The following is a 25,881-nucleotide window of genomic DNA, read 5'->3' as shown; positions in this document are numbered from 1 at the left end:
TCAGCTTGTTTGTTCTTGATTTCAGTGATAAAATCCTGGAGACAGATAAACAACCACAGCTGGCACTGACGCTGCACCAGCTCCATCTGGAGCTACAGCTGGGACTCCTATAGATAAATGACTTTCATTACTTGCCCTGCAAGTGTGTTTATAGTGGCTGACAGAGAGAATTGATCAATCCTGGCCCGTGTTAATACGTCTGGACAGATGCAGGGAAGGAATCAAAGCCCACAAACTCTCGGGCCGGGCAGCCATTACACCAGACCGTGTGGCACACATTATTGATCATCGTTAGACCCTCCCATCTCAGATTAAAACGGCAAAGTCAGGACGAAAAAGCCTCAATAGATGGAAACTTGTGAAAGCGTGATGACTCAAGCCGTTCCTTTGGAGAGGAGTCAACTACACTGGAAGCAAGCTTGTCAGAGGAAACAGCTAAGCCCCAGCGCGGGCCCAGGCAGGCACTGCTCGAGTGCCGGCGCCCTTGCAGTGAGAATGGACCCACGCCTGAGTGAGTCGCTGACAGGCGCAGTGAAAGGACAGCCAGTCCCAGAGCACTGACGGCAGCTACTCAGGGTTAGTCACATGGGAGATGGAGGAAATACAAAGGAACGACCTGAGCATGCCAAACACTCACTCTCAATGACGGGCAGAGGGTGCACAAGGATACACACTCAGTACGTATCCGAATGTGCACTCAGGAAAACACCATCGTAAACAGCAACATAAATTTACTTCCCCAGAATGTTCACGAGGTGATTATTATCATTATTTCATAACTTTCAAAAATCCAAAGTGACGTAACGCTGAGGTCTCATCTGTGGCATCAACATGATTAAAAAAAAGGAAAAAAGAGGCAAATCAAGCATACATGTCATAGCGTCTGGAAAGACACAAGAAAAAAGTACACCTGCAGTCTCCGGGCAGTCTGACACAGAAAACATCATCTTAATCATCTTCCAAGTTAATGCATTTAGAGACAGTGACAGTGTCTCCTTTTAAAACAAAATATGAGTCACAAGGAACTCTGCTGAAATCAAAGACAATGCGACACAGTATATCAGTCTGTTGGTGTGACTGTGATGTCTAAGAAATATTTCCACAGTAAGTGGAAATATCTCACTTTGTCTACTGTTGTGTATGTAGATTAATTTAATTTGACACTACAACAATGATTGGCAGCTTTTAACTTTACCGTTTCCTATAGTAGCAGATATATTTTTTCAAAGCGAGATTTTTTTTTGTTTGGACAGTCTTTCAAAGGACTTAGCCTTTAGATATGATCATGATGGGACATGCAGCCTCTGCCCTGCAAGACACCCGAGGCCTCAAGAATGTTGATTTATACTTGAGCTTAGTCTTAAGATCATTTTCGGTGGTGTACTTAGGCGTGGGATAAAGATTTTCATGATTCCTGAATCGAATCGGTAAATGTCACAATATTTTTGACCAAATACCTCAATATCATGACAATACTGTAGGAACAACTATTGGTGCCTTCACAAAATATTAACTCAATTTGATCTTTGATCATCATCAGTAATGTGGATATAATGACTAAGAGGGTAAAGGCAAATAACTGAACAGCCTGGAGAGTCTGGTCACAGCCCTAGTAGCATTAAATCTGAGTATAAGACGAGAGCGTACAAGCACGATCTTGAGATCAGAACTAGTTTGGAAGCCAGTCATGGTCCAGTACACTGAGAATGGACTGTGAAAATGAAGCAGAAGACATCTGTATCTAATAGTTAAACCTATGAAGCAAGGAAGATTTTGCATATGCAAAGACTCTGGGTCTTTCAAAGTGGGAGAAGAATGAGATGTAATGTGAAGCATTTTTAACTTGTTAATAAAACTTTCATGTGGAAAAACCATATCAGACAGAATTATTATTCGAGGCTGAGTATTTTATGCGTCTTAAAACATGTCTGGAGGAGACCTTTAATAACAGACATCTGCTTTAATTACTCTGATAAAAATGTTCAAGTCTAGTTTTCGGCTTTGTAGACCTATGGAATTAATGTGCAATCTTTTGCCTTATCTGTAGCCTCTGCATTTGTCTTGTAGATCTGCACACTCATAAAACACCAGGCTAGGGCTGGGTAATCTTGGTCCACAACAGCGACGCATCCCACTGCTTTCTAGAGCTTGTAAATAGTTCATCATTTATAAAGTGCGCCACTGGCACAACAAGCAAGTGAGGCTGTCTGGGAATCACTCAGAATTCATCCAACAAAGGTATAAAGACGTCTTTTTGGCCTCAGTTAGTGTGTCTGCTACATTTTTTCACAGATCAATCAGAACTGAAAACAAATAACTAAATGCAGACATGGATAAGGTCAGGCCCTGAGGCAACAGAGCATCCTGCAGCAGGAGATTAACACAGGGACCACAGTGATACAGAGATGCTGAGCGTGCCTCTGTCCGATGCGGCAGTCTGGCAAGGCAGCAGTCACGGTAATAGGATTACTGGGACGGACGCTGTCAGATCACAGCCCCGAAAATCCCTGCACCCGATGCAGGGGGGCAACATCACTGATCTACATCCATATACTGTAAAAATACAGTTCATGCTACTGTAGAGTCACACGATGAACTCAGGGCAGCAGCAGATTCTCACACCGTGAGGGCTCTGAATAGAGACATGTTAAAGGGTTAGATATATCACTGTCTAATTCTACATTTCCCCTCTGACATACCACAGGCGTTAGTGGCTGTATAGGTAAGTCTTGTTATGAATGAATTAAAATGGGTGGAGGTAGATGGTGTGATGGAAACATTTAAATGTATGTGTGAGGTCAGAGGAGACTGTACTTCTTTAAAATGTTGCAATGATAAAATCTTAGTGGTTTCTTGTCCAGAACTTTGATAGCTTTCACAATTTTGGACATTTCATAGATGAAATGATTCATCATTTGAAGAAAGAATGAAGAAAATAATAATTGGTTGCATCTAAGCCAGTGCAATAAAACAACAGTGATAAGTGTCGACTACAGACACTTCTTGCACCACGTGACACGACAACAGAAACAGCATGGCATGAGAAAATTAGTGCAGATGGTGAGGAAATTGTTGATTAAATGGCTGCATTCAAAGTAAGGCAGTTAAATTAAAACTACAGTGTCTATATTCAACCTTTTTGTCTCCGGGTCTTTATAAAAAAAATAGGCAATTCAAAGTTATAAATAATTAACTATCACCTGCAAAGAAACAATTTATTGTGATAAATTTTTCAGCTACATTGCACAGGCCTAGTTGCATCCCTATGCAATCCTTAAGATTGTTGTATTTCACATATACCTCAAATTAGGAGGATTAAACATTTAATTCTTCGAGTGCATAAACAAAGAGATTAATGATAACCTACAATCGGTTAGGAGTGGCTTGTGTGTAACTAACCTGGACACATTAGCACACATATCTGTTACCAGATTGCCGCTCTACATGTCTGCCATCACAGAGAGAAAACACAAATGTGATTGGACAGGACACTGGGGAGCCTACAGCTGGTGAGAAGGAGGAACATGGTGAAAGGAAACCAGGGAGAACAGGAAAGTAGGTGATGAACCGTTTAATAGAACAATGTCAGGTCTGCGGCAGAATACAACCGCCTGATTAACCACATGTTAACCCTGTTTTAGGAGGTTAAACGTGGGGCGCCATCTGTGCCTCACATGTAAACATGTCCCAAAAAGCCCCCTGGAAGAGGCTTTAAGAGTGTGAGACCGCTTTCATAGAGCTCAATGATGAGTAGCTTAAATCCTTGTCTAAGAGGACGGAGACAGCTCCTCATGCAGGCGACTACGCCAGCGGCAACCTGTCTGACAGCAGAAGGTTGGGCAAAGTGTGCCACCACATGGCACTGATTGATGACAGTCACCTCCACTCCACTAACTGCTGTCTGCACTGTTTTCCCCCTCGATTACCGCTCCTTCCACTTGTCAAGATAAACATGAATTCACGCCTCGGGGAAGTGCTTAAATCATGGAACAATTCACAAAAACTCTGAAAAAAAAATAAAGCTAACAAGCAAGGTCAGTGTTTTCACCTGAGGGGCCCTCTATCACTGAGGTTCACACTGAGTGATGCACTGCAGCAGATTAGAGACAATCAAATGGATCAAAAGCACTGAAGACCGGGGGAGAAATACAGAGTGAAACAAAGTTGAATGAGTATGACGTATGTCGGGGAAATTAAGTTTGCTGATGCTATACGAGCTGTTGTCGAGGAATACCAGAAAAAATTAGGGAATCACTGCCGTCCATCCATGCTAGCAGCCCTGTGAGGTTGTACATGCTAACATCAGCAGGCTGCTCACAGTGACAATGTTAACATGTTGAGGTTGTAATGTTGCCATGGTAACCATCTAAGGTTAGTGGCTTAGCATGCTAATATTTGCTAATTAGCAACACAAAGAGCAGCTGAGGCTGATAGGAATGTCATTAGTTTTGGTGAAGCGATCAGCAAAATTAATAATGCTAATAATGCTATTTTGAAGAGTCAATCTCATGTCATTGTATTGTGCTATGCATTTCTGATCAACACATGGATTCAACAGCTGTTTTCAAGATGGAAAAATGGATAAACAACAACATTGTGGATTTATTTGACCACCTCTCCAAAACAGACATGGCAGTTCAAGGCTGGTTTACAAAGCTTCTGAAAAGGATATGATACGATTGCACTGAAGCCGACATTGCAAAGGTACAATGCCGGCATTAGCATTAACTCAATGTTAGCCTACAGTCAGTGTCTGCTGCAGAAACCCTATAGAAAAACACAGATATAACAGTAGGTATTGTGGGTCAGTGGTAACTGCATTTGTAGCTTTTTTTTGTCATATTCAGGATGTTCAGTTAACGGATGTTTACCAAACCCTCAGGGATGTCTGGCTGGTAAAAAACACCATCCAGAAGTGACAGAGATCTCTTTGTCTCATACCCACTGTAACCGTGGCCGAAGGTTGTTCGAGAAGGTCAGTTCAGTAAGACTTTCAGCTGGGATAATGGAGCCTGGATAATGTTGGGAAGTCACGACACACTCCTGCGCAAGTTTGATGTGTCTAATGTAGGTGACGGCAAGGGGAGACAGAAACAACCAGACAGAGAGATAAGAAAGAGATCTGAGGAGTGCGGGCTTCATCAAAACCCCCAAACACACAGAAAAAGCGAGAAACCAGACCAGTCAAAGGCAAAGATTACACTGAAATCCAGTTGGGATCAAATTATTCAAAGGAAGCACAAGGAAACATAAAAAAAAGTACAAAGTAAAAAAAAAAAAAAGTTTGGGAAATTGAGATTCTGCTCCAAAAATATGCTAATGCCTCCAGTGCATATGATTAGACAGCTTATGGGCTGTCTCCCCCCTCATTACCCATTCAGTTTCTCTGCCCTGACGGGTTGATGCGACTGGAGATAACAATGAATGCAGCAAAACAGTTTCTCAAACTTTCACTGCAGAGCGGTGTGTTACATAAACAATACTAAAGTTAATGTCATTCCTTTTGCGTTGAATTAACAACTGCTCTAATTTCATTTGCCCTGTTAAAAGCAGTGCAGGCTAAATGACAGGCATTAATGAATGGACGGAGCATGACAGGCAGAGACATGGTCCTCTATGAGACTGATATCTCGTTAATGTGAGTGACAGTCGCATTAGTCTTGTCATTTGGGCGTCAGAGAGGTCGTTATCTTGTTAGGGGCCGTGTGTGGACGGCAGAGTCCTCTGGATGAGCAGCAGCAGTTTGCTCACATCATTTATCCAATTAGAGAATAACAGGGAGCAACTATTGTGTCTCCAACGGGGACAAAAAACACAGTCCTACTGACAAGTCTTGGATTCCTAAAACAAACATGAGCCACAAATGAGAGTTTTGGTAACAACAGACATACAAAAATGCATTGTACAAGTTGCATGACTGGGTTCATACATTTACTTACACGCTTTTAAGCAGTAAGGGTGAATGATTTAAAAAGTGCGATTAGTCTGACTGATACTGTGATGGCAATATGATTTTGATTTGATTTTTGGAAAAACCTTCATTATTGTAACTGAAAAACACTAAAATGACTGCAGTGTGATTTTTGCAGCGACCTGATCCATATTGTATAAATATGAATATAATTTACAGGCAAGGACATTTCTGCAGCACAAAATATTTAACGTAATTTGGTCATTGTATTTTGCTAATTTAATGATATGAAAAAGTGAGCGCTAGCACACACTCCTTCGTGAATACATCGGCAATCGCTGGATGAAGAGCTGATGACGGCTGGTTGGAAAGTTTACATATCGCCCAACTCTATTGTGATTAACTTTTACCATGAAGTAAATACATTTCATGGTTTCTTATGTTCTTTATCAGCAGTTTATAAATGTAGATATTATAGAAGTTCATGATTTTGTCCTGAGAAAACGCCAAGTTAAAAGTTTGGTTTCTCTTACCCCTCTTTTCAGAGAGATGATTAGATGACTTTCTGTTGTCAATATGTTTAAATCAGTTCCCATCCCTCGTACATGCAGTAAGCGACCGTTACGTCACACTTTGGAAAGTCACATTACAATCAAAGTTGCTGGATGGCAGCCTGCATCCGGGATTCCCATTCATGCGAGAGTCGACCCACATCCACCCCAGGTCAGGAGGAGGGTCGGCAGACGTGAGTTGAACCATTCAGTCAGTCTGAATGGGTATTAGCCATGCTCATGCATGCTTTTGCTGTGTCTCCACATGGAAAACACTTTTTTCCTTCTCATTAAGAGTAACGAGTAAGTCAGTAATGTATGATGGTGTTGACACCAAGAAGTCAGCAGCGATTTAGCGTCAACTTGATCGCAGAGCTTTTACACCCCCGACTGCTGCCCGCCTGCATGTTTAAACCAACACAGACTGGAGACAAGAGGAGGAGAGCGCAGAGTAAATGTAGCTACAATGAAAGAGAGTGAAACAAAAAGAGAATCAGAGTGTAGGGAGGAGGTTGAACGATAGGAGCAGGAGAATGAGACCTTGAGGCTTTCTATGTAGCACGCTGGAACAAGATGAGAGAAGTGAGATGAATGTGCACACACGCACATACACAACCCCACACACATGACTCCAAATAACATTTAGAAGTAGGGCAGCCTATCTGCCAGCTCAAAAGCCTGCAGCACTTTCCTCAATCATTATCCAACAAACGATACCATAATACAATAGGCCTAGTTTATCTGCCTACTCATGCTAAGAAAGAAGGCTTCCAGGCAGAAAAGCACGACTTGCAAATCTGGCACATGTTTATTTTAAGTAATGTGGAGAGTTTCTGTTAATTTAATGCGAATGAAAATACTTAAACCATGTGTTTTTAAAATTAAATACCACAAAATAGTTCTGCTTCTTAGTTCATCTCTCTGGGCTACGGCTACGTGCTTTTCCTCTGCAACTGTCATCGCTTAATTTATGGTCATAACAAATCGAACAGAGCCACTTTCTCCAAGTTTTGAGCCCATCCCAAACCTGAAGGCGAGTTGAGAAAGACATGTTTTGGCGGCAGAGCTGGTTGCCAGGGAGACCCGAGGAGCCGCCTGACATTTGTGGTTAATTCAGATCTGAGGAATAATAGCAGAGAGGGTGTGAGGGCTCAACGGTACCATTCCTCAAAAGACAAACTGAGGCAAACCATGCAATTCAAATCCAATCGTTCCGCTGGGACAATCAGGATGACCAAACTGAATTTGTCAATTTACAAATCAGAGAATTTACATTGACCAAATATAGATGCAGTGACCATCAGAAGGAAAAAAAAAAAAGACGTAACATAGTTCTTATGGTAGCATGAGAAACACTGACCTCATGCAGTTTGAAGTGGATGTAGAGGATCAGAGTTTCACTTCCACTACGAAAGAAGCTCGAAAGCAAAAATACACTATTGAAAGACTAAGGTCCTGTGTTTTTTTTTCCAGCTGAAAACACCAGACACTCCTCTGAAAACACTCTGCTGGGAGCGCATGAGAGCACTTTGGAAGCACAGCGTTTTTTCAGCAGAGACTTTCTGGTTGTCCTGATAAACAACATCTTCAAAAATAATCGTGAATTTATGTTTAGCCAGTACACGATTTACCAGAATCTTCATTATCATAAAATACTGAATGTGACTTTGATGGCTCTGAGAGTCATGCTAGCAGCTCTGTGAAACTAAAACAACTGTCCATTGAGCTAAATGCTAACATCAGTATGGTAACATGCTCAAAAAGACAATGCAAACAAGCTGAAATTTAGGTAATGTTAACCATGTTCTAAATCTTACTTTAGCGCATTTATTTTGACCTGATGAAGGAGCCAACTGAAAAGACAGAGGATCACTTAAGTTATTACAGTTCCTCCACTGGGGAACATGAATGTTTCTAAAACGTTTCATGGGAATCCATCAGTAAGTTGTGAAGATATTTTACTCATCTCATGGTGGTGAGAGAGGAAAAGTCACACGTTCATCAAAATGAGTGGGATTCTTTCTCTGGGGATCATGAATGTCTGTATAAAGTTATTATCCATCACATAGCTACAGAAAACAATCATACTGCAGACAAAGTATGGGAGGAAGCTAATTTTGAGTGCACTGAATTGCATCATATTGTAAAATCTTCCTGTTATTTTGTCCATCCTTGTGCGTACAGGACTTTTCTCTCATGCAGCATTCTGTGCAAACCCAAGGACATACGAGCAACCTGATGCAAATGTGCTCGCTTGTCTGCTGATATGCAGGTGCAGGCACACACCCACAAACACACACATGCATACGTTCAGTTCCTGGTCTGTTGACTTTAGTTGTGTTTGTACTTGAGATTAGCTCCAGAAGGCTTTGCAGGCGGCAGCAACAACAGTAGCACACAGGTTTTTAGAACTGTTCAGATGATTTTCTGGCTGTATGAGCTCCACAGGGACCTTTACACTGTCATGTAACTCTAAGCTTGGACTTGCTGACATCTTGCAATATCCCCAAACAGAGTAAAAATAATGACACTGCCTTCCTACAGCTGACCCGGATGAAAATGCCAGCCCAGATCTGTTCCTGTTATGTTTGAATTTTATGTTCCCATCTGACTTTATTTTTTCTCAGAACGAGTGAGTCATTAAATCTGCCAACATCAGAGTTGTTATTTTTAGAAAATAATGATTTTCAAGTCTAGAAATATTACACACAACACACTCTAGTCTAAATTCATTTATTTAATATATATACGGGAACCAAAAAAAAACAAAAAAAAACAGAACTAACCCAACTTTGCGTGCTGAAGCCACAGAGAGCAGCGGTCAGGGACCGTCTATGAAGAAAATGTGCCTTCAGGCTCTTTAGCAGGATTGAGTTCATGGCTTTAGAAATGTCTTTTCCATTGGATGAAGCTTGTTTTGGGTGAGAGTGGGGAGATCAGAGTATATAAGACTTGACTAATTGTAGCGCTGAAAGACATGGCGTGGCCTCAGGGCAGATGATGAAATGCTGTGTGTGTCTGTGTATGCGTGCAACAAGATGCTGGCTGTGGAGGCAGGGACCACTCACCACCTGTCTGTCCATCCATGTGAGCAAATCCCTGCTGTCCCTTCAGTAAATTTATCCACAACATACACTCACAGAGACACACACACATAAACCCGCGCTGAAAAAAGCAAGAGAAAAAAAAGCAATGAAGAGAAAATCATTTCACTGTGGTGATATTTTTTGACTCAGAAGTCTCATCTGAGCGTTTCTCAGAGATGTCAGCTCACTTCCAGTGCAGAGCGTCAGGTTTTATAGCAAAGTTACAAGTAACGGTTTAGACACACCAGCGTTTAAATGAGCAAAATTTTGTGAAGAAATCTGCTCATTTCAATGGAATCAGTAAATGAAAAGGCTTTTCTGTATCAACACTGGCTGTGAACTGCAATTTGTGCAGCTGACTAACAGCAAGCTGTCTTAACAAGGCTGACCTTAAAGGACCAGTGTGCAAGATTTATGGGAATTTATTGGCAGAAATGGAATATAATATTAAGAGGTATGTTTTCATTAGTGTATAAGCAACTAAAAATAAGAATTGTGTTTTGTTACCTTTGAATGAGTCGTTCATATCTACCACTGACATGTTTCCATCCTTTTTAGGACGCTATTGTAGCTAATTAGCCCTTGTTGCATGATTAGCTAGTATTTAGCCAAACTCCTCTGTCTGAGTTTAAAATGCACCACAAAAAGTTTGCACATAGTTATGAGACAGGAGCTTTTGAAATGTCAGTTAGCAAATAGTTAGCAGGCTCGTTAGCTCTGAGATCTTTTCCAATAAAATGCCTTAATGAATGAAATGACGTATAATTTTGAGAACAAATTGTCAGGAGAGAGTAAACAGCATAGAACAGAGAAAATAAGAAGAAGCTTGTGGAGCATTTGTGCTTCACTGGCGGTTGCATGTTCCTGGCTAACTGGCTCGTTAGCGGTTAGCTCAGCAGTTCGCCAGCCAATCCTGAGAGTAGTCACTATAGCTTGGTTTTCAGAATTTCAATAAAATCTGTTGAAGAAAATGCTAATTAATTCAGATAAATACCGTTATCTGTCCATTGAGATAAACAGCTGGTGGTGCTAACCCACCACAGGATGTTGCAATAAAATGAGCAACAGTCAAACCTCAAACCAGGTGAAACGTTACAGTATAATTGCTCCACACAAATCTGATGTTTCATCTCAATGGAGCAAAGGCCTCAGTGGATGTTTAAAGGAGCAATATGTAAAACCTTAGAATTAAAAAATGGGTACTGCAGTCCAAATAGCGAGTCTGTGCCATAGACAGTCTATTTAAAAGGTTGAATCCCTACTTAATACACAATCTATGGTTGGAACGAGTTGTGCCAAACTCCATTTAAATTTCGCTCAATTTAACTGTTACAAACATCTACTCCTTCTAAAAGATTATTCATGATTTCTTATGACTCATAAACAGACACTAACTCATTCGGCAAACATTCGGCATTAATTTAAACTCAATTAATATTAAACAGGCAAACAAACACAGATGTTCTGGCCGGTAATCAAACTTTCAAAGGAAAGCATGCTGACTGCGGCGTTCTTGTTGTATTTCAGTTTAGAGTTTTTCCTTAATCTCTGATAACTTTATGATTTAGTTTAGTAAATATATTCCATATTTATCCTTCATGTTACATGCTACATACAATTCATAATTTATTCAGTAAGTCTCTTCCCATTACACTTTCAAGCATTTAGCTTTTATCAATACACTAACTTTTCCATCTCATTTCAGGATGTTTTCTTTTTAATTTTCAGCATTTGCTCCTAAAAACAAGTGGATACAAACCCGCCTTGTGTCACCAAGCTTCTATCATATTTTGCAAAGGCTTTCTGATGTGACCAGGCCTCTACAGAGCAGATGATGCAGAAGTACACTTTTAAACACTGATCACAGTGACTCATTTTCAAATGACTGTTAATCAAGAAGAATGGGACACCCGTTCTCCGGGGGTTTGAATAAACAAAGGGTGACTGCACCCTTTCAAAGATGAAATCACATCTAATCCAGTACACATATAGGTCACCGACTATGCTCTTGTACATCTGCCATTAAGCTAGAATGAATACAAAGTGAAAACAATGCACCCCAATATGTGTCATGTCTCCCTAAATACAGCATACAAACCGCCCCCACTTTGCTATGGATCTGTAACCCCCCTGGAGTTAAGCTGTGCTCTCATTTCTCTCCTGCTTTTCTGGGACATGCAGGGTGTCTAATTGTTATGCAAAACTGTGATTCCCCGATGATTAAGGATTGTTTATCGGGTCCTGACTCTTGTTCAGTTTTCCTCAGTTTGATCATCATGTGTTTAAGTCCAGCTTCAGTTCTACTGCAGGTTTGGAGTGACATTTCTGCATTTCACTCATGCATAGTCATAAGAGATGTTATCATTGTTTTGTGTTTTTCTGCAGCCTTCAGGCATGGATAAGCATTTGTCATGGCAAGCTGACAAATTCTGGCCATAAAGAATGAAGTGAAAGAAAGGGAGAAACAGAGAAAGGATAGATAGAGGAAGTGAAATATGGACGTTTCTGTTTTCTCTTGTGGAAGTTGTTTATTTTGGCTGTTGGCAGCAGCCTCGGTGTTGTTTGAGTGAGTGACAGGTGGTCACATGAGCAAAGAGAGGAGAAACAAGATGGTTAATAATAACAAACAGTGTTTTGGCAGCTGTAAACGTCTCCAGGGTTTTTGTTGACAAAAATCCGCAATTAGAAGATGTGATGCCAATATCTGTAAAACAGTTTTTACTTATTTATAATTATGCAACTGTCATTACTTCAGCAGTTTTAGTATCCACTGTGTGAGTTAAGTTTTAAAGGGATAGTCTGGATTATTTGAGGTGGGGTTGTATGAGTCAACTCACCCATGGTCAGGGTCTTACCTACAGCAGATGGTGGGTGGCACATCTTAAGTTTGGAAAATATGAGAGCTGCAACGATTAACCGAATAATCGATTAATCACCAACTATTTTGATAACTGATTATTGTTTGAGTCCATGTTTGAGTCCTTTTTATATGGAAAAAAAGTTAAAATTCTCTGATTTCAGCTTCTTAAATGTGACTTTTCTGATTTCTTTACTCATCTAGGACAGTAAACTGAATATTTCCGGGTTGTGGGAAAAACAAGATATACCATATCTATACCAAACAACTAATCAATTATTTAAAAATATAATTAAAAGATTAATTGACTAGTTTCAGCCCCTGGAGAAGAAGAGTAAAGTACTGGTGCAGGGAGCTTAGCAATGCTGGGGAGGTGGTCAACAACAAAACATGATTTATTCACTTAAAAAAAAACGCTCGCCTAAAAAAAAAAAAAAAAAAATCAATATCACTTTAGGTGTCAGCCAGCTTGTACACAAGTTTTTCCCATTAGAGGAACACGCTAAATTAAGATCTGTGGTGACCAAGGTTGACATAGAGATGATTATTCATGTTTTTATTATTAGTTTTTATGTTAAAATACTGTTGCTAACCTTTAGAGCCTTGTAGGGTCAAAACCTCCAGAATACTGCAGAACTCCTCCTCCCTTACACAGCCAATCAGGCTCTCAGGTCTTGCAAACAAAAATTGCTGACTCCTTTTCGAACCCACTATAAAAGCTGAGGTGCCAATCAAGCTGTTGCACCCAAATTATGGAGTGCTCTGCCCTCACCACTACAATCTCTAGACTTCTGTCTTCTGTCTCTATAAAGTGTTTTTATTCAGACAGGCTCAATAGTCTGAATAGCTGCTCTATTTTATGCATTGCTTTTAGTGGCTTTTTCCTTGTCTCTGTTCTGTTTTTTCATTTTGTTTTTGCGTCTGTGTCCCCATTTGTCTGTCGCCGTTGTGCATGTTAACTGTCAGCCCTGTGTTGTTTTTAGTCTTTGCCATTTATTGTTTTTTAAAAGTTATTTTTTAGTGGTGTAAAGCGCTTACTGATTTTGTATATGCGAAAGATGCTACATAGAAAAACTTAACTTACTTAAGTGTAGGTTTTAGAATATTTTCAGTGCTTTACCTTGCTGTTAGACAATCTTTTCCAATAGGAAGCTGCTGTTACACAAGCCAAATATTGCTCTCTCCAAACCAACCAGATTCCCTTTGCAAAAACAGTGATTTTTACCTCACAGATCACTGGAGTTGCTGCCTCGATCTGTTTGTTTGTATTATTGTGTGACTTTGTTGAATCCACCTAACTTTTTAAACACTTAAGTCACACAATAACACAACGCAAATTAAAGAATCAGGCAGCGACAGATCAGCAACTCCTGTGTTCTACGAGGTAAAATGACTGATTTTGCCAATGGAATTTGGTTGGTTTGGACAAAACGATATTTGGTTTATATAACAGCGGTTTCAAAAGTCTGATGTCGAGGTAAAGGGGTGAAAATAAAAGTTTTTTAGGTGGACTTTTTTTAGGTGGCTGGTAATACACTGACTTTGGATAAGAACCTAATACAACCCCACTTCACATGATCCCAACTAACTCTTCAAGCGTAGAGACACAAGAGGACACAAAGTAAAACTAAGGTAGCGTAAACACTTCGGCTGCACTCTCTGACAGGTCCGGAGTGCTTGTTTTTCCCACCACACCCCTCCTGACAGCCGGAGTCATGACAGCTCAGCGTGCTCAGGTTTGCTTCTTTCTCGCACAGCGGACAGAGATCTCCTCATGAGATGTTCAAGACAGACGCGGGGACAAATGCAGAAAGAAGGGAGCCATGTAATTTCCAGCGAGACTCTTGGCAGTCTGAGGAAGGAGGCTGCATCCTGACGGACATGTGAGGGAGGCTTAAAATCCCATTAGGGCCGATCAAAATTCAAAGGAAAGCATGCATAGCCTGCCCTCAGCCTAAAATCTATTCCTGTCAGCACTGAGTAGATGGCAGAGATGGGCTAAATTGAGGCGGTCTATTTTGGTAGGAGGAGAGTGAGGGGATGAAAAGAAAACAGCAAGTGAAGGAGAGGGGAGGGGGTGTTGGAAATGAGGGAGTATAAGAGAGGGGGATGACAGAAGAGAGAATAGCCTTAAACTTATTCACTTTTGAAGAGAGACAGTGGCCTCCTATAAGAAATGCCTGTTTGTTTCCAGTATATACATACGAGGGCTGGGACGACACAAGCATCTTACAATTCGACATTGGCGATGTTGATGATGGGATTTCTTCTAGAGACTGTACATCATGATTCATATTTCCAAAACAACGCACGTCAGTCTCTCTGAGTTTTATCTCAGCAGCATCACTGCTATGCTGCATATCAAAGAAGTAAATAAAATACTTTTTGAAGTTAATTTAGCTGATCCTGCTCATCAAGCTGGTGCCAAGATGTTGCGAGGTTGCTGTAGCTGGGGAGTGCAACTACCGATTATTTTCACAGTCGATTAATCAGTTGATTATTTTCTCAATCAATCGATTAAAGGTTTTAAAATGTCAGAAAATGGTGAGAAGTGTCAATCAGTTTGTACATATACTTGTATGTATAAAAATCGATTCAGGAATCGCAAAGAAAAAAAGAATCATGATACTTAAGAGAACTGATACTGCTTTTATTAGCTTTGTCCTTGTCTGTGTTTGGTGTTTTATATTTGGTTTTGTGTCGCTGTACCCATTTGTTTGTTGCTGTGTGCATTTTAATGGTCACCCTTGTGATGTTTTTCGTCTTTGGTGTTGCAACTCTGATATCAGACCAGGCCCCAGTACTGATATTGGTCCCATCTCTATTTGTTTCCCAAGGAAATTCCAGCATATACATATGCCCTTTTCTGAGGCAGTGAGCTGTGGATGACGACACCAGATCTCTCCATGTGGGATGCAGCAACGCCAGCCTTTGTCATTCCTCGTTAATCAATGGCCGAGGTTTTCAGAATGCAAGAGGGCAATCTATTATGGAGCACTGGAGCTCACACACACACACACACACACATTCTTACATACAAATATATGTGTGTGAACGCACTCGCACACCACTGAGGGTGGTTTCTATGCCACTGGTCAAACTGAATGAGACAAATTCTTATAAACCAACACAGTAGGACCAGTCAGCCATAATGGGAGGAGGTTTAACAAAACACAACTTTGAAAAGATCCACAGGATACAAAATTGTGTCTTTTCACTTTCTCTCAGTGGGAATGGCAGGTGTGTGTGTTTGTAAAAAGGACTTGACTCAACTAGCACAGCTCCTCTGCTCTGTCAAACCCAGATTCAGTGTTTGCTCAGTGATGATCAGGCTGTGTTGCTCTCCCTCTTCTCATGTTTGCTCCTGTTTCCTCACATCGACTGAGACTAAAGAGATTAGCCGAGGGAGATGAAACGACTACGGCTCTGCCAGCCACCATGCGAGCAACCCCGCTCGCTTCCAGGACTTCCTCTCAAGTCTTTCTCCCGCTGCCATCACTTCATTCCTCACTCTCTTTAATCACGCTCGACTCCGCCGAGTCTGCGTGCAGTCCCTCGACTAAAGGATTGCGCTTTTTAAATTAAAGACAAGGCTTTTTGCTTTTGTGAGGAGAGATGAGGAGAAAGTCAGCAAGGCCAGTCAATATTCATCTACACAAAGCTAATTACATTTGACTTGGCAACCAACCCTAAACGCACGCGCCTGCCCTCTAAAACGCTCGTGTGTTTGCATTTAAACAGTGTAGACAGTGTGAGAGGGTTCACCCCAAAAAAAGAAGTGGCTGGCACAAAAATACTGTCTTTACTTTCCCATGTTTTTGAAACCGAGGCAGCAAAGCACAGCAGGTGCACTAACACTTCCATAAGGCAAGCTTTAAAATTAGACCACGTAACTTTTGAAAGAAGAAAAAACATAAATCTTCCTTTCGCAAATAAAAAGTTTAGCTCGTAAGCAGTAAAACACAACTTCAGCCAACAGAGGTTTTCTGCTACAGGCTTACTTGGTGTGGTCGCCACAACTATCAGTCAATTAATCACTTAGTTTTCAACTATTAATTAAACTATGAAACTCTGATTTCAGCTTCTCAAATGTTAATATTTTGTGGTTTCTTTACTCCTCTCTGATAGTAAACAGAATATCTTTGGGTTTTGGACAAAACAAGACATTTGAAGACAGCACCTTGTGCTCTGGGAAACAGTGATCAACGTTTTTCACCATTTTCTGTTCATTTGTGTGTAGCTCCATTTAGCAAACTTGAGACAGACGTTGCTGCTGTGTGACTGATATTACCGAGACATTTTGATGACTTTTGCTACTGTGATGCTACATATTACCATGTCCCTGATAGGGGTGGGAATCTTTGGGCACCTGCCGATTCGATTACGATTACGATTCAGGGGCTACGATTCGATTATAAAACGATTATTGATGCATCTTTATGTATATTGATGCACTTTTTCACAAACACATTTCTTTTTGTCTCACTGAATAAGCATTCGTCACTTGCAATTTTTAAAAACAGCGCATTTGTAATAAGAATTCATTTCGATTATATTTTATTAAACTATTGGAAATATGTGCAAACTGGAAAGTACCAACAGTAGCCACTAGTAGCCGCAGCAACAGCAGCCTGCCGTCTCCCCGACTCCTCCGTCGGGTGGAATCGAGTTACGGCTTCTCATGTTTGTTGTGTTGCCAAAGTATTTTATTTTAGCTTGACACAGCTTACATATAACGTGGCTCTTGTCCAGTTCGCTTCCGCCGTCGACGTTGTAGAAGCCGAAGTGTTTCCACGCAGCTGCTTTTAAATTAGAAGGAGCTGTTCGGACCTCATGGCGAGGTGGCTGCCGGTCGGCCATGTTTGTTTTCCGCTGTGCGCGTGTCGCTCCAGGTGCGCGTCCCAAAGTGTCCCGGCGATGACGCGTACCGCGCTTCTTAGTTCCACATTATTTAGAAGCTTCTGTATCACTTTAATTAACAGATTTAAATAATCGAAATTTGGACGTTTGTGAATCGATTCAGATTCGTCCACGTCCGAATCGCGATGCATCTAAGAATCGGAAATTTCCCCCACCCCTAGTCCCTGAAAACATGCTTGTTTTCCCTGCTTGAGGTCCCATTTCACTTGATCTAATAATGATGTTTTATGCTTTTTTATTTGAGATATTTTGGGTAACATGCTTATTAACTTTCTTGTCTAATGTTAGATGGAAGGATCAATAGCATTCTCATACCTGGCAGTTAAATATGAACTGCCACAAAATGCTTCAGAGTCAAAAAACAACACGCATCTGTCTCGTCTTGTCACTGCATATGGTTTGTGCATTATTACAAGGGCTGAATGAGATGTGAAAGAAGTCAATTATTTGTAACTGAAATGAAATTGCCTTTGCTATTTCTATTGCGATGTGCAATACAATTAGTGGGAATGATCATTTTTGCATTGCAAATATAATTTTCACTGAAAAAAAAAAATTAAATCATGATGATGTGATATTTGTTCGGGTCTGTGCTACACAAACATGTTTTTTTTTTTTACATCTGAAGAGCAAAATCTTTGGACCAGGGCATCTCTGCAGCACTACAGTGCCTCATTATAATGCTGTTTTCTCACACATTTTTCCCTTTTCAAAACATTGCAATTTGATTCTGGTTCTGTGATTTGAATATTGCATTTGTCCAAACTGCAATTTCCAATAATACTGTAATTAATTGTGCAGCCCTAATTATTACTTTTAAAAAGTAATAGCTGCAGTAAAACCATATTTCACATTATGATGTCAAATGTTGCACATCATTTCTTGGTTCACATGCAATCCATGGGGGCTGCTCCATACAGATTACGCACCAACTAAATTCTGCCACACCACTATTAGCTAAGGTTAGCATTAAAACTGCAAACAGGGAAACAATTAGTCTAGTTCTGCCCAAAAGTAAGAAAAGTCTACCCACCAGCAAATGTAGCTCAATAATTTCTTTAAAAAACTTAAGCAAAATGACTATTTGTGGTGTTTGTACACTTTTCACTCTAAGGTAATAATTTCCTGGCTGTAACTTCATATTTAATGGACATAACCTCTAACACAAACAAATATTTTTCCCAAAATGTTGCACTATTCTTTTATCCCTTTAACAGGCACTGTGATTGCATGGTTGACCTTTCTGCAACCAAACTGCTGTAATAAAAACAGCAAAACCCATATTTGGTTGTTCATCATTATCCCCCTGATTGAGTAGAGTGTCTTATGCCACATCATATCCACTGGGTGGAAAAGTTGTAAAAAGATATCGCTGTCTAAAAGCTGAGACAAATAGAGAAATTGGCTGGTGTGGAGCTGCTCCTCAGATATGCCTTAAAGTAACACTTAAAGTTGAGTGAGAAAGTGAGAAAAAGTGAGAAAAAAAATCTTATCAGATGTCATGTTCTAGGCCTCCAAGCTGTTATATTTTTGTTGAAAGGCAAGATCGAAGTTATGTCTATGTTAGCTGGAAAAAAAAAGTGTGCAACTGATTCAGGAAAATCTTGGAAAATGAGAGGAAACTCCAGTAACTTTCCCATTATCTCGTGACCGCTACTCGTGGCCACTGCTGAGTAACAGTTATGCACCGCTTTAAAGCTTCAACTGCAAAGATGACATGACACAAAACCAGAGTCATCCACCGGTCAGTGAGTAATAACATAAGTCCATAAATAGTAACATCACTCTAGTCTCCGTCAGCAGAGATTACATTAAACACACATGACAAATAAACAAGAGGAAGTTTTTTTATAGACTGGTCCGTCCTATCAGCTGTTTGCATTCATCACAAGGGACACCATAATGCTTCGTTCATTAACCATTAAAAAACTAAGATATTCTACACACAATAGACTCAGAGTTACAACCTAAATACATTAATTCATTCATTATTCATCTGAGGCTTTCGCTGGACCTCAGGGGAACTCAGCATACAGAAATACACAACATATATGCATCCACATGTGAGGACAAACTCAAACATAAATAAGCACTAATGATGTGTGTATATCTAAATAGGAACATCATATAAATAGATGCTGGTAAACAGATCTTGATTTGATGTAAAAACAGCTCGGTCGTGTGTATTTTTTTTTGCTGGGAGATAATATTTTTTCTCGTAGCAATCAAAAGTGTCTCCCCTGCCTGCCTATACCTGCTGTGTTACGCTCAGCCCCAGCCTGCGGTGGCGTATCACCCTGATGATCGTGTTTACTTTACAACCGTATTGATTTGTCAGTTTGGGAAAATACAGGCGCTATCTGCACACTCAGCTCGTTCACTCTGATACAGACTCATAAACCGTCTGCCTTTGTCTCCATAGACCTACTTTTATAGACGCGTTCAGCTCGTCTGAAACATCTTTTTTTTTGAGCAGTGGGGTTCCTCTGGTATGATGCACACAGTTTCATGCTTAACCCAGAAGAGCTCAGTCTTTTACACGACAGGAGACTAAACAAAGTCTAAGATTCCCCAAAATGGGGGGAAAAAAAAGTTGAATTTCGTCCCTCAAAACTGATGCATTTTTCAGATGATGCGTGCACATTATGGCTTTTTAGTAGCTCAAAAAATGGAATCACATACTTCTACTCAGCATGGCTTAAGAGCCTTGTCGTGTCTGAACTAAGCTAGTCTAGTGAGTCACACTTAAATTACAGCACCACCCCGGCTGCCTGATATGGCTCTGTGGCTGCGTTAGCTTCTGGAGGAAAATGCCAGCCTACTGGGACAACGAAAAGGGAAAAATGATTACATGATCCCCATAGTAACACCCCTGATATAGCTTTATGGGAAAAAAAAACCCCTCCAGTGAGCCTGTCTGTGATATGATGATGTGAATAACAACAAGGAAAGCAGGGTGACAGAGAGAAAACAAGTTAAAGAGATAGCTTGGATTATCTAATGGGGGGTTTGCATTAGGTACTCATTGATAGTCGGTGTATTAGCTACAGTAGATGGGCGTCGGCGTGTTCCCAGGTTGGAGAAGCAGAGCGGAGCGTCAGGACGGAAGCTAAGCAATGAACTGCTGCGGACAGGGTCAGCAACAAAAGGTCTTTTAGCCCCTTTGAAAGGGTCCACCAAAAAAAACAAATATCAGTTTATCTGCACGCTATAGAAGGTATACACTTTCGTACCGGGACACGCCCCCTCTGTTGGACTGAGCGGCAAAACCTGGAGTAAAACTACTGATTATCTGATTAAATTAAAGGCTGCTGGACTCAACAGTGACCCTTACAACTAATCCAAAGGCACAGTGGTCCATAGACAGTGACGTGCCAAAAGCAAAGACGGCACACAAAAGTGGCCAACTGGTCGTAACGTTATTTTAAAATTGGGATGTGTTGGCGAAATTAAAGTGACAAGGACAGGAAAGGATATTCTGGTTGTATGTGGACAGGTCTGTACAGATATTTTTGACATTATTAGAGAGGCGTGTTCGCATGGAGCAGCACTGAGGATGCACAATGCAGAGGTGTTGCACGGAATAAAAATGTTTTAAAAACATTTAATTCATAAGTAACATTAGTCAAGACATTATATAACTTAAGGCAAGATTTTACGCAAAACTCCTGACACACCTGACACAAAAAATCAACCACAAACCCACATTTCAGAGCCTGGATTCCACTCGTTTCTCTGAACTGAAACAATCAATTTGCTTTGCTTTTCTTCAGCTTTTGTCAGTCTGTAAAAAGACTGTGCTGATTCCTTGTTGAATCTATTTGTTCAGTCAGTCGCACAACAGCTCTTTAATGTTTTAGATGTGTTTTTTTTGTGTTTTCGTGGCATTCAAGCTGAAAGCCAACACTGCCACTCAGTAGTGTTTTTGGCACTCAGTGGGTGTAACTGCAGTGACTCTGCCTTATGTGATATTTTCCCCACACTACTTTGCTGTCAGACAGCCTTTTCGGATGGGACACTGTTGCTGTATAAGCCAAATCTCACTCTATCCAAACCAACCAAACTCCATGGGTGATTTTACCTCCAAAAAACACAAGAGTTGCTGTTCTACCGCTGCCTTGTTATTTGTATGACTTTGGTCAATTCAAACTAACTTTTAAAACAAAATGTTGGGCAAAATGACTGATTTCACCCATTGAGTTTGATTGGTTTGGAGAGAGCGGTTTCCTGTTGGAAAAAGCCGAATGACAGCAAAGCAAAGCAGTGAAAATATTCTTAATGTAGTGTACATTTAAACTGGAACTGACCTTGTTAAGTTAACCTTTTTTAGGTGTCTAAAATACATTTTGTTGCCGACTCTGTCCACAGCAGTACATTGCTTAGCGTCTGTACTGGTAATTGTCCAAACCGGGGACGTGCTGACCATCATCTTCTGTAGCTAATACACCGTCAATCAATAAGTACCTCATAGATCCCCACATTAAATAATCTTAACTATCCCTTTAAGCTCATGAGTACAAAAAAGGTTGATTTGAGAAACTCAAATCAGTTTAGAAAATCAGCTCAACACAAAGCAATAGGCCTCAGTCTGACTTTAATCAAAGACAGTGATAACAGGCGCACACACACACACACACACACACACACTGTGCCCTTCAACTCTCTCAAACAAACCTAGAAAAGGCAATGTACTATTCAGCAAAGAAAAGCCACACAATCCACCTCTCTATTATTGCTTTTCCTTTCAAAACTCATCCTTTCATTCACTGCTCTCGCAGAAGTCGTGCTCTGCTCTCCAGCCAGCGAATGCGTCACAACATCCTCAAAACAAATTTCATCTGACAGCTGCACACTCTTTGTATTGTGTGTGTGTGTGTGTTTGATTACTGTGTTATTGTAAAGGTACATTTCTGTCTCACATCATGGAACAATCAGAGCAGGACTGAAGAGGAGAGTGTGTGTGTGTGTGTGTGTGTGTATGACATAATAATTTCATCATCTTACCCTGATTCTCCTCATGGCCGCCACGATCTCCATCCGACTGTTGGGCCTGGGCACGTCGAGACTTCCGACATACTGTAGTAAACAATCAGAGTCAGATATGTCATAACGCACAACGGCTGCACAATTAATCTGCCATAAACATATCTAATAAAACTAAGTGACAGCATCAAATCAATTTCTATTCTCAGTAAGAGCTGTGTCTGATCAGAGCCATTCAGTGTGCAGCTTATTCAGCTCTAGCAGCTCTCAAACTGACGTCCAGGGTCATGAGATTTTTTTTTATTATAGGTTTATAAAAGGCACAAACTGCCCACTCGCCGTCTGCAACATGTGATGATGCTCACCCCACAGATAACTTGGGCTGCAACTGACCATTGTTTTCACTGTCAAGTAATTTGTTGATCATTCTCACTATTAATTGATTAGTTATTGGGTCCAGAAAATGTCAGAAAATGTTAATCAGTGTTTTTTTAAGCCCAAGGTGATGTCCTCACATGTCTTGTTTTGTCCACAACTGAAAAATATTCAAGAAACTAGAAAACATGCATGTTTGAGAAGCTGAAATCAGAGAATTCAGATATGTTTTCTTAAAAAAAAAAAGACTCAAAGCAATTAATTGATCATCAATATCATACCCATTAATTTAAGAGTTGGCAACTAATCAACTAATTACTGCAGTTCAGACAACATAATACAAAAGTAGAACACAATGAATGACAAAGTGAACACAATGAACTCTGGAAAAAATATTTTTCCATTAGAGAGACTGAGATTTTGCTTTGTGTGCAGCACTTTGTAGAGAAGTGCTCTATAAATAAAGATTATTATCATTATTACATGACTCAAAGCAAAGCACATACTGTCATGTACTGACTTTTTTTTTTTTACATCTGTTTTATTCCTTTATTTATTTCCTGTCCCGGTACGAACATGTGGGGTTGCAGTTTACGGTTCATGCCTTGAACTTCTGAAGGTTCAGATTATTTAAAGTGGATTTGCATGAGGGACTTATCAATAGTATAACCCAGTAAACCAAATATTTTTATTGAAATGTGGGCACTAGTGTCTAAATTCAGAAAAAATATTAACGGGGGTCTATGGCGAGAGATTGATTTTTCCTTTTTACTCCATTTGAGCTGTGCCATGAATTACACATGGGTTGTTTGTCAATTTAAAAGATAATTTTACAAGTTTGTGGTAGGTTTGCCATAATTTAGTTTTGTGTGCAACTATTTAGTGAACTACATCTCTCGTCTCGCACAATATACGTCACCAACATCAATCTCACTGCCCCTTGTAACACTGTCCTACCTGAACATGGTCTTCTTGTTGGTTCTTTTTTCATGACATCTGGATGTGTCGTCTTTCTAATTATGTATCTTCAAAGTCTGATATTTCAGCAGTTTTACGACAAATTGCAACCGTCTTGACTTGAAAACTTATCTTTTAAATGAACAAACATCATATGTGTAATTCATGGCACAATTCAAACAGGATCAAAGAATAATTTGTTTCTTGCCATAGACTTCTGTTCATATTTTTCCCTAAGTTAGGTCCACCTGAAGATCTCTGCTTATATGATCTCTACAATGTGTGTTTATGTGGCTGTGTGCTTGCCTGCCCTCAGATTCTTACTTCTTAGTGTTGTGTTTTCTGTTGTTTATTTCATTTAAAAAAGGATAATGCCCATTAATTAACATGAGCACTCGAGTCTATTATGTAAATGTGTCAGATTTAGCCACACAGGCTGCAGTGCCTGGCAGGTTGATGGCATATAAAAAACACTGAGCATGTCTGTGCCATGGATTTTCTGTGACTGTGTTCACGACAGTCAGATGAATAAAGTAATATCAGTGAGAGAAACAGACAAACTGGGATTAGAGCTGCAACAATTAGTCGATTAATCAATTGGTCAATCAAAAGAACATCAGTTGCCAGGTATTTTGTTAGTTGATTAATAATTTCAGCCATTTTTCAAGTAAAAATGTCAAACAATTGCAGGTTCCAGCTGCTTAAATGCAAGAATCTGCTGCTTTTCTTTGCTGTTTATGACAGTAAATGAAGACTCTTGGACAAAATAAGCAATCTGAAGTTGTTATTTTGGATTCTGGGATATTGTGATAAGCACTTTTTAGGTCTTTTTGAGATTTTATAGATTAAACCGTACAACTGTGAAGATAAAAGTAAAGTGCAACTAAATGCAACAACTTTACTTATTTCTGAAAATAAAGTAATAAGAAAACAAGTGTTGCATCTTCTAGCCTCTTTTCATGACTATTTTTTGCATAAAATGATGACAAGTACTATCAATAACAGTTTCGACACATATCAGTATTCATAAGCAATATCAGTATCAATATAGGCATGAATAAAAGCCTAACAATAACCATTCCTACTGTTCATAACACTCAATGGAATAAAGAAATGTTGAGAAAAAAGAAGAAAAACTGAGATAAGATGCTGCATAACCTCATAAAATATCAGATGTAAGATACAAGCAGCCATGTGACTGAACTTTGGACTGTTTTATCACCTGTCTACTGTGCTTTCTGTTTCCTGTTTAACCCCTAAAATGAATTAAGGGCAATAATCTTAACTGTGCAAATCAGCTCAGGCAGATAAAGTTATAGATTTCTGTGTGAATGAAGCCACTAAAAACTGGATCCTGTCTGGGTGGCTGCTTCCCTGAGAGCTTAATAATTCAATGACTCGGGGAGGAAAAGAAAAAAAAACCCCTGAAAATACACTCTGTTCACTTTTGAGCATCAAAAATAAGGACATGACGCCCATTTGGCAAATGAAAAATCCGAGTAAACTACAATTTCCCATTAGACATGCAGCGTTAAAACCACATGCGTGTAGCTGCACTGCTGCCATGCGTCCAAACTTCATGAAGGACCCCTGCTGCACCTGCCGCCGCGCTCCAAAACAAACACAACACCGAGCGCAAAATAAGTCGCAATAACGGTTAAAATGTGTTAATTTCACCTTGGCTTGGAAATTAATCCCATGCTGGTAAGCCTCTTCATTGTGGAGCGGCACCCTCGAGTCCGCCAAATCGTCCACCAGGTTGTACCTGTTCCTGGCGGGCATCCCGGGCACCAACCGTCGACCCGGACCCGGTGAACACTGTTCAGCAACTACACACGCAAAGTGCCGTGCGCGTTTGAGACGGTAAAATCCCGCGTGAGAGGACGGCTCGGCTCCAGGAGTGACTTCCCGGTGGAAACGCAGTCCATTGTTGTTTCTTTGAGCTTCAGAAAAGGTCCCGTCCTCAAGAGGGACACATTTGAGCGCCCCCCCCACTCCTTTTCCCCCCCTTAAATACACCGAGAGACACCGGAGGATTTCGGTCCTGTTATAACGCGTCTTCTCCTAACGTGCAGGAGGACGTGTGTGTCCAAAGCCACCGGGGAAATCCAGCGTAAAAGAGGAGGCAGCGTCTTTTCCTCTCTCTCTCTCTCTCTCTCTGTCCGCAGGTGATGTTTTTTTTGAATCCCGTCCTGTTGGTGGCAACGCTGCTGCACCCGTCTGTCTCTCCCTGTCTGTCTC

General features: G+C 40.4%; 1 protein-coding gene across 1 annotated transcript in view; it reads right to left on the bottom strand.

Moving 5' to 3' along the window:
• Positions 1-25,643, bottom strand: part of LOC146308560 (carboxyl-terminal PDZ ligand of neuronal nitric oxide synthase protein) — a 77,115-nt gene extending 51,472 nt beyond the window's left edge. The window contains exons 1-2 of the mRNA XM_084746431.1: positions 25,318-25,643; positions 22,330-22,401 (exon numbers count right to left, since the gene is read on the bottom strand). Of these exons, the coding sequence (XP_084602557.1) occupies positions 22,330-22,401; positions 25,318-25,422 (177 nt within the window). The 5' untranslated portion in view covers positions 25,423-25,643. The remainder of the gene's footprint in view (positions 1-22,329; positions 22,402-25,317) is intronic.
• Positions 25,644-25,881: the final 238 nt, after the last annotated feature.

The sequence above is a fragment of the Lutjanus erythropterus genome, chromosome 20 (genome assembly GCF_056507025.1).
Source record: "Lutjanus erythropterus isolate fLutEry1 chromosome 20, fLutEry1.hap2, whole genome shotgun sequence".
NCBI classification, from domain to species: Eukaryota; Metazoa; Chordata; class Actinopteri; order Lutjaniformes; family Lutjanidae; genus Lutjanus; species Lutjanus erythropterus.
This window is presented reverse-complemented; position numbering and strand designations above follow the sequence as displayed.